This window comes from Kryptolebias marmoratus, linkage group LG21 (assembly GCF_001649575.2).
Source record: "Kryptolebias marmoratus isolate JLee-2015 linkage group LG21, ASM164957v2, whole genome shotgun sequence".
NCBI classification, from domain to species: Eukaryota; Metazoa; Chordata; class Actinopteri; order Cyprinodontiformes; family Rivulidae; genus Kryptolebias; species Kryptolebias marmoratus.
This window is the reverse complement of record NC_051450.1, coordinates 22,665,718-22,675,977: the sequence shown is the minus strand read 5'-3', so window position 1 is coordinate 22,675,977 and position 10,260 is coordinate 22,665,718. Positions and strand designations below refer to the sequence as shown.

Below are 10,260 nucleotides of genomic sequence, written 5' to 3'. Positions count from 1 at the left end.
GTATGCTGTGCTTTGTCATGTTCTTTGCAGGGGAACAGACAGTGGTCAGGTGCTTGCCGTGTTGCTGTGTGCTCTCTTTGTGTATACATCTTATATTTTGTAGTCTTTCTTTCTTTCTCTTCTTTTTCTTTCTATATTATAATAAAATAAATAAATAAATAAATAATAATAATAATAATAATAATAATAAATATATGTATATATATATATGTATATAATAAACACTCCACTTGATAATCACTAGAATAAATAGTTTTCAATAATGGTGTGGAGAGGATGGCTGTAAGGGGAGAAGGGAGGCCATTATAGGAAAAAAAAAAAAAAAAAAAGAAAAACTTCTGCTGAGGTTGGCCTGTCCTCCTGGCAGAAAGCAGCTAAAAGCAGCTAAAAGCGGCTACAAGCAGCTAAAAGCAGCGCTGGGAATGACTCTCTGCTACTACCACACCGAACTGTACCTCCTTATCTGCGTTTGCTAACATCGATTAGCTGCAGCGGCCATCTTGAATCAGGATTACTTCAAAAAGTCAATCAGTTGTAGAGGTACAACCAGCATGAGAGTTTCATTAAAATTATAAGATATTTTGCTAACAGACAGGCAGTTACATGATTGCCCACCTTCCCTGGCAGCGGGATGGATAAGAAGTAATAAATCTGATGCACTTTGGCTTTCAAAGACAGTGAATCTGTTAGGAAGGAGACAATCACACAACAGCAGCAGGTAAGACGTTTACGCTGCACGTCGTCTCCTCTGCTCAGACCAAACCAAACGTTCCACCTGGAGGAAAACTCCACAGTCAGGGAAGCTGATAAAAGCACCGAGAAACGTGGATCTGTGTGTGTGTGTGTGTGTGTGCTGGTTTTACAGCCCTGTGAGGTCACTGATGTGACTACACACACGCACACACACACCAAGACCAGTTTATTCGTAGCTCTTTATTATCCTTTGATGTAAGAAAATCTAGTTTATTTATCGGCTCTAAATAAATGAATGTTTTTGTTCTACATAAAACAAACAAAAACAGTACAACTCTACAGATTCTGTCTCTTTTCCTTCTTATAGATGGATTTCCAAATAAAGGACGTCCTGTTTCATAACGAAGGCTGATTTAAGGACACGTCGGCGCCTGACGGGGGGCAGAAACCCGACTCCCCTGAAGCTGAACCGCTCAGACGGCCATGCTTTACTTCACGCAACGATCCCAGGATAAATATACGGATTTGATTTTATTTGTCTCATCTGCTTCGTGGATCAGCTCCCTGCAGCCGGCTGCTTTCACAAACATGAAACACCTGCTGCTCAAACGCTGCCGATGGCTTCCAACTCAAACATTTACAGCTCTGTGCAAAAGTTTTTGCTCCAATCCTGAGAATCTTAGAAAATGCTCCTGACTGATAGTTCTCCTGACTTCATGGAGGTTTTATAAAGTTCTGCTTCTCCTTAACGCCTGGAAACATTTTCTACTTCAAAAACTGGGTCAATAAAATCCTATTTCGGGTGAAAAAATGTTCAAATTTACCACAGTCTGTGTAGATTACCACAGATATGGAGCCTGAGGTCGACAACATGAGCTAAAATGAGATTAAAGGATATTTTGAGGATAAACAGTCTGATGACGTCACACTAACTTCTCAGCTGTTTCAGATTTTCCAAACTTCACTTGTTCTCCAGTTTCTGCCTCATAATGTTGGGATTTTGTTGGTCCAACTTCCTGTCAGGCTGATGGATGCTCGCTGACCACTGACAGATCCTGTACTGCCCTCACATTTACTCACAGCCGAACCGACTGAAGCTGATCCGCAGATCTCCAGCGCCGTCCTCACGCTCTTCCCGTTCCCGGACCTTTCCCAGCAGCCTCCTCTGCCGTCGGACCGGAGCAGGAGGCGCCGGAGCGCCTTCAGCCGGCTCCTCAGTGCCCTGACGAGGCCGTCCAAGGCGCCCGCGGCCCCTGGAGCGCCGCAGTGGGTCATCCCGAACAGATCGGATCGCTCGGACTGAGACGGGCAGACCGGTGAGGCTGGGAGTCACCCCCCCGGGGGGGAAAGGGAGGGGGCCTGGTCCAAATCAGGACAGGAAGTGGGATCCCCCCTCTGTCCCAGCTGTAACCTTCCACCCTGCTTCCAGCAGCAGATGTCCTGGAGATCCCCGTCCACGAGGAAAACTCCCACTTCTATCTTTACTGAGTCACTGAAACTCCCACTAAACTCCAGGAACGGAATCATTTCATCTATAAATAAGATTTACTCGTTAACTGTTTAAAACTACCTTTTCCTTGTGGAGCTGGGATTTTCACTTCAGGACGTTTCCCTTTTTGTTTTCTTGTTTTTAATCAAAGAAACCCAAAATGGAAGTTTTGTTTCAGACAGAAAAGGTCAAAGTTCGTCTCAAACAGCCGACGGATGGAGTGGTGTTAGTTTGTGGTGCAAAGATCCGATAAAAGTAAGAATTAGAGAAATAAAAGGCAGAGAGAGCGATGAGCGACTGTGCTGAAGAAGCTAAAACTGAGAGGCTAAACAGGAGCTAAAGGACGCACAACAACAGCTAAGAGCTAAAAAGAGCAGAGCAGAAGCTAAACTGTTGTTTAAACGAGCAAAAGGAAAAATAGTAGCTAAATTAGCTAAACAAATACTACAGCTACATCTAAATTCCATGACTGTAGCTTAACAGCAAAATAGCAGCTAACAGCATCAAAACGGATGCTAAAGCTTAAATAAGCAAAATAAAAGCTAAATACAGCTAAACACAAAAAGGAGCAAAACCAACAGCTAAAAGGTGAAAGAAACAGATAAAAGGTAAAAGCTAAAAGCAGCATAGGAAGACAAACAGAGACAGTTTCTGAAGGAACTGAGAGGAATTTTATTTTGAAGGTTTAAGCTCTTATCTGTTCCTGACGAAGCCAAACGTTTTAAAAACACAAACTGTTAAAACGTCTCGAAGTATTCGACCGATCTGAGACCCAGAAACAACAACAAACGGCGACAGATCCAATAACCTCCCGGCTGATCCAGTGAAAGTCGCCGCAGACGTCCATCAGAGACACAAAGCGTGGGACGCCGTCCCTCACCCGTCCCTCACCCGTCCTCCACCTGTCAGCCCCCGACTCACAAACACAATGTACTCAATGCTGCTGACATTTCTTGGATTACCTCCACCTGTTGTCACCTTTGGGCAGAGGGCCGCTTTCCAAACGAACCAATGACAGCAGGAGCGGCTGGTGGGCAGAGCCAAACTGACAGGAAACCCTCAGACAATATGACATTATTGTTATATAATAACATTAAAAAAACTTCAACATTCCTGTAATGGAAGGCCATAAATTTAAGGTCAAACTTTCCATGACAAACTAAATAAACGTATGAGAATAAAACTGATAAAAGTCATAAATTTAACTTAAAATAAAAGGCAAAAGTTTACTGAGATTAACATCAAATTTACATGAAACTTGAGGTGAAAACAACTAAATGGTTCCTTTATTTCATGTAAACACAAAATTCACTTTGATTTATTTCAAGTTGTGCGCTTTAGTTATAGTTTTTATCAGTAATACAGAAAAATAAAGGGGAAAACATTTAGAAATAAAGTTAATTCAAAAGTGTAAAAGGAGAAATCTGTGTCTCATCTATAAAAAACTCAACGATGAGTCACTTTATCTTTTATGTACTCTGGATTTTTGGACTAAACTACCAGCAACCATCAGCCAAAAAACCTTTCAGGATAAAAACTCTTATTATTTATTAGATTAATGTGTAAAAGTTCAGGAAATAAAGTGTTTCTAAGTTCGGCCAGCCTGAACGTCTGCGGGACAATAAACCCAGACGAGAGGAAACGAGAAATGACTCTCATGCTTCTTATTAACGCCGGGAATAAAAATAGAAGCAAGCAGGACTGGAGCTCGAACCCCAGCCCCTCTGCTGCTGCGGCTGTTGTTGTTGTTGTTGTTTATCCTCAGGCTTTGTGTTTACGCCTGAAGCTTCAGGCCGCCGAGAAAATCCTGTCGATCGAAAGCTTTTTCCACTGTTGTTCTCAGCTTGACTCACAGCGGGTAAAAGCATCAACTAAACGCCTCAAATGTCAATGTCAGAGTGTGTGTGTGTGTGTGTGTGTGTGTGAATCTCTCCATGCCAGCGAGCGTGGCAGGATTCCATTCCAGACAATCTGCAGCCTCTAAAACTCGTTACGCAATCAAATTAACAGGCCGGATGGACGCCACACACACACACACACACACACACACACACTTGGGATTTGCCACATTAAAGGCAGAAGGTGTGTGTTTCCGCTGGTCTCTCTCACACACACACACACACACACCAGACAAAGACAGATCTGTGGAGCTGCAGACGGCAGGAATGAGAGTTTATGAGCTTCACGGTTAGTTTGGAGCTGATTCTTGGAGGAACAGGAAAGAACAGAGCGCCACCTACAGACACTTTAACGGCATCGACAGGAAATCCACCGACGGGACAAGAAACGGAGCGGTCCGTTGGAAAAAACATGGATCCTGCAGCCTTTAAAGCAAAGAAAACGACAAATAATTCACAGGATGTATGGATTTAACTCCCAGCAGGAGAATAAACTGAATTTATCATGGTATTTATATTTATAATATATTATATATTATGGTATTTATATTTATAATATATCATATATTATGGTATTTATATTTATAATATATCATATATTATGGTATTTATATTTATAATATATTATATATTATGGTATTCGCCTCAGAGTTCCTGAAGACCTGTTAGAGCTCAGAATCTGTGTTGGGTCGACTCTCAGCTACTACCACACCACGTTTGAGCTCAATATCTGCAAACGTTAATGACTTATGGACACTTTTGTGCCTTTAGATCTGCAGACGCTTCATTTCAACACCTTGCATTTAAATATTAAATATTCTTGTGTTCTTCCTGGTTGTGTAACATCGGATGTAAAAACCTGTGAATAAAAGTTAAAACCCTCGGCTCAGATAAAAGCCGTGGCCTTGCTGTGCCATCAGCTCTGGAGAGGACCAAATGTCCCATTTCACATTAAATGACAGAAATACTTTGATTAATGTTTGAAGGGATTAACGGCAGCTCAAGGTGAGCTCTGATGGAGCTCCATGAATGATCACTACTACCGTTTATTATCCACTTCAGTGATTAACACCTACGGTTTCCATTCAGCTCAAGGCTTTCCAGGAGGAAACAGAAAAATATCGTTTATACGGAGACAAAAGATGGAAGTCGTAGGCGGATCTGAGCCGCAGCAGAGGGCGAACTTTTACAGTACGGAGGAATAACGAGCGAGCATTAAGAATGGATGAGGAGGAGCGGAGGAAGGACATCATCATTTATTCAGCAGCTGGAGAGAGAAGAGACGCTCAATCAGAGCTCAGCACTCAGAAACCAACCCGCTCGGGTTAGGATTCAGGCCCAGGTTCTGTCACAAACTCATCGTCTAAAACGAGAGAAATCTGTGAGAAACATCCGATCGGCTTTAATTAAAGCTTCGTGCTGCTAACCGGTTAAAAAAGAGCCAACTGCAGTTTTTATTTCTCTCATTTCTGACCAGAAAAATGAAAACTTTTCATCCTTTCAAGCTAAAAAATTTTATTTAAATTTAAAGGCTTATCGTTCCTTGTAGGACTGCATCACCCTTTCAAAATAAAACACCTTCAGGTGAGGAGTCGTTTTGATCTTAAACTCGACACATTTTTAACTTTATGCGACCATTTATCTTAAAAAAATCATCTATTATAATAGAATCAAGACCTTAAATCAGAAAATTAAGCTTTCATAAACCTGATGATGCTTTAAAATTTAAAAAAGGTAATTTCTGTGAAGATTTTAATGATAATTTTCATCTTTAACTCATCCTTCTAAGCAAAAATGACCTTAGACCAAATTTAAGACCATAAATCAGAGAATTAAACTTTTATAAAACATAATGAGATGTTAAAATTTAAAAAAGGTCAGTATTTATGGATAATCTTTTTAAGATCATAAATTACAGAATTAAACTTTCAGAGCGACACATTAAAATAAAAAAAGTTCGTTTTTGGGAGTATTTTAAATAAAATCCAGCTTTGTTTATCCTGGTTCTGCAGCCTCAGCAGTCATGTCTAACTGTAGGACATTTAGCTGGTGTGGTAGTAGCTGAGAGTCATCCCTGACACGCCGAGGGCTAACTGATCACATCTTTGTTTGAAACTTGGTCATGAAACGAGGAACGACATTAAAGAACTTTTATGGAAAGGTGTGAGAACAGAAATTAGAGACGTTGGACCTTTTACAACAGAGAGACAGAGAGGACATTAGGAGGGGGGGGGACAGAAAACCCTGTCACCATGCCAACAAGGTTACCGTGGTAACCGTGTCCATAACCGTGTTCATGTGTTTGTTTTGGACAGCAGCATCATTATCCCTTCCTCCCCTTCTGTCCTCGCTTCGTCCCTCATTAGAGAGAAGACAATCAAAGAGCTGCAGCAACTAACGACGTCCAAACTGCTGCAGACAGACAGGACAGACCGGAGGGACGTCCAACGATCAGTTAAAGGAGGACGAGGTCAGCAGCAGAACTTCTCCGTTTGTCTGGAAGTCAATAATTCAAACTGATCCGTCGGCGCTTTCCATCACCTGAAGGAAGCGGAGAAACCGGATCCTGAGAGTCCTCACTTTCTTCTCAAACAGAGGGAAACAGAGACAGGGACAGGCTGCAGAGACAAGTTTGGACACGAAGAGGATTGAGTAATCCTCTTCACAACACGAGAGCTGGCAGGTTTTCTGAAAGGCGGCGCCGTCTTCTTCACTTTTATTTCACCCAGTTGGGAAAGTCTGAAACACACCTGAAGAGACGGTTTGGACATTTAACCGTCAGAGGACATGTGGACAAATACGAGCCAAACGACGACCCAGAAAAACACATGGATTCACATGTGAAGAAACATGTTGAAAATGCTCCAAAGCCACGGTTTCACATGTTAATCGAGCAGGTCCGTGGAGTTATAAAGGCGTGCATGTGAGCTGGTGCACGGTGCGATGTGTGCACAGTCGGAGTGGGGATAAATCACCAGGAGGGAGAGTTTGAAGCTTAAATGTGATCACAGTGAAGAAGCAGGAGGTTGAATTCTGCTGTGATGATTTCTGTCATTCTTCATTCATCAATTATTAAATGTGATGATTTCAAAATAAACACCCAGCATCTCAGTACGACCAAACCAAGTCCAGCTCTCAGGTCGGAGGCCGGTGGCGCCAAAGGTTATTAATCAGGGAAGTTCCCAGAACCACCTGCGAGGAGCACCGACCCGTCTACGTCTGTCTTTGTTGACAGGAAGCAAAGATTAAAAACTGCTCAGACGTCCCCCGGACCGCCGAGGCTTTTCCCTGTGATGGACATGAGACCTGTCCAGGTGTCCCCCGCCTCTCGGACAGTGATGGCTGGAGACACGGAGATGAGAAGAGGGAAAAGAAGACAGACAGATGTTTTTTCTCTTCACTGCTGGACAAACGTTTCATCCTCTGAAGGAGGATCAACAGAAAACACTGCTGGTTTTTCACTTTCAAACAGCTGAAAATGTGTTTTTCCACATGTGAAGTTCATGTATTTGTTCTAAATCCACATTTACCATGTTCAAAACATGTGTTTCACATACTGTCACATGTTAATGTGGCGGTAACGATGAACACCATCGCCACAGCGACCAAAAATATACTTTATTTCTCTCCATGTTTAACAGGAAGTACAAATGCATCACTTCCTGTCAGAGCAGAAAAGACTCGGATGGTTTCATGGTTCCTCCTCTCAAAGGCAGCAGAAATATGTTAACTTATTTGGTTCCAAAGAGGAAATAAAAAGAGTTCAGAGGTTAAAATCAGAAGTTTTCTAACAGCAGAAACAGCTTCTCTACCTGCCGCGTCCTTGCCATGGAGACAAACATCATTTTTACCTCGCTCCTCCTCCTCCGCCGCCGCCGCGCTCAAACCGACTGCAGCTCGAAAAGCCCGTCCAGCTGTTCGTGACGCGCCCACCTTCGATTCCACGACAACAACATCTGCCCCGAGCAGACGCAACAAACCTCACGCCAACCTCAGCGGTGCGTCTGGATGAGAGTCACGAGATTTCCCACAGATCTGTGAACGCATCGTCTGCAGGACAGCAGAGAATCAACGAGGAGGAATTAAATCTCCTCTAAAAATAAAAATCAAAGCTGAAATGAGAGAAACTTCTGGTTCATTGATCCTGAAACCAGGAAGTGTCTGAGAGACTCGTCAGGAGGAGGAGGAGGAAGAGGAGGAAGAGGAGCAGGAAGGGTGGTGGAATTTCAAGTATGCGTGTGAAACTCCAGCATCATTTAAATAAAACTCAGAGTTTAAACACCTTTCAGGTTTCACTTCAGATTTATTTAATTAAAGGTTTTTAAAACAGCAGCTGAGAATAAACGAATCTGGAACGTTTTGATGATTTATTTTAGATTTATTCACTTTTTTATTGTTGTTTTAAAGGGCTTCATAAATAAAGTTGGATTGAATCAGGAACAGCCGCCATGACTTTCAGTAACTTTTAAACTGTATGAATTATTTATCTTTATTTACTTACTGAGAACTCTGCAGCTCTGAACGTCGGCTTTTAGCTGCTGGTTTATTAAAATGAGCTTTTAGCTGTCGTTTTCATACTTTTAGCTTTTAGCAACAGTTATGCTAATTGTCTCTTTTAGCTATGGTTTTACCAATTTGAACTTCAAGCTAAGGTTTAGCTTTTAGCTTCCTTTTTGATAATTTTAGGTATTATTTACCTCCATGATAATTTTAACTTATAGCTACTGTTTAGCTCCGTTTAGCATTTAGTCATGGTTTAGATACAATTAGCTTTTAGCTCCAGTTTAGCTTTTTTTTTAGCAACAGTTTTGCTAACTTTATTGTTGCTAATTGTATCTTTTAGCTACTAAATCTAAATTAAGCAGCAGAACATGAATAAATTTAGTTTTCTTTCAGGTCAGTTAACTGTGGCGGCCATCTTCAATCAGCACATAAACACCAAAACGTTTCAAAGTTGAATTTAAAATCAGAACAATCCTGAAGTTCCTCTCATTAATCTCCTTCAGTGTCTAAAATAAGAAGCGGAGAACTTCCTGTTTCCAGAAGCCTTCATTAGACTTCGATCTAAAGTCAACATCCTGTTGTTGTTGTTGTTGTTGTGACCGGACGCAGCCTGATTATCAGGACAAAACTAATAAATACTTACTGTACTGTTTGAGTTTTCAGTCGTTTGTTGTTTTGTCTAAAAGCAGAGGAAGTTGGAGCCAAACCTGGGTGTGGTAGTCGCTGAGAGTCATCCCCAGCAGATACTATAAGAAACGTTTTAATCTAAAATATTAAGAATGTTTTTATCTCAGCTAACTCCTGGGTAAAAAGGTGTTAAAGTACAGTTTAGGTTGTTTAAAGCTTTTATTGTTTGAAATCATTTAAATGAATTATTAGGAGCTAAAGACGTTAATTTACCAAAAATGATACATTTTATATCCAATTTTTAACAGTTTATCTTTTAACTTCTGCTTTTAATGCTTCACGTTTTTTGTCTAAAAGGCTGAGGTGAAGGTCAAAGGTCATGAGGCCAGTCTGCCAGTTCCAAATGTTTCCTGTGTGTGTGTGTGTGTGTGTGTGTGTGTGTGTGTGTGTGTGTGTGTGCAGAAAACGGACGGACAAAAGAAAAAACAGCTCAGACTTTTTCAACTTTGTTCTGTTTTGTTTCAGTGGTGCTTTCCCTTCTGGAAACAGTTAGGGTCTCTGTGTGTGTGTGTGTGTGCGTGTGTGTGTGTGTGTGTGTGTGTGTGTCCGTGCTGTGAACAAGCCTTTGTGGGTTTTTGCCATTGTGAGGTCATAGGGCGATGATGTAATCTGTGTAACCCGGCGCCACTTTTCCTGAACGCAGAGCTGCTCTCTGTCCAGGAACGGACCAATCACAACGCAGTAACAGACACACACACACACACACACACACTTCTCCCATCAATCAATATTTCCTCCCTCTTTGGTTCCATCAATATCCACTTTAGCGAGTAGGCGGAGCGGAGGTTTCCATTTTAGGTGATCAGGACTGAGAGCGCCCACTTCCTGTCTCTGAGGCAGCATGAGACCGCAGGTCCAACCTGAACGACTCGACTCAAACACACAGGTCCAACCCGAACGACTCGACTCAAACACACAGGTCCAACCTGAACGACTCGACTCAAACACACAGGTCCAACCTGAACGACTCGATCCAAACACACAGGTCCA

At 41.9% G+C, this 10,260-nt stretch overlaps 1 protein-coding gene across 3 annotated transcripts in view; it reads right to left on the bottom strand.

The window, feature by feature from the left end:
• Positions 1 to 10,260, bottom strand: part of rps6ka3b (ribosomal protein S6 kinase, polypeptide 3b) — a 31,665-nt gene that overhangs the window by 14,440 nt on the left and 6,965 nt on the right. For 2 of the 3 annotated variants that reach the window (XM_017440592.3, XM_025002662.2), the window contains exon 1: positions 1,774 to 1,983. The exons of the other annotated variant lie outside the window; for it this stretch is intronic. In XM_017440592.3, coding sequence (XP_017296081.2) covers positions 1,774 to 1,968 — 195 coding nt within the window. In that variant the 5' untranslated portion in view covers positions 1,969 to 1,983. Of the gene's footprint in view, positions 1 to 1,773; positions 1,984 to 10,260 lie in introns of those variants that run through there. 3 annotated transcript variants of the gene reach the window in all.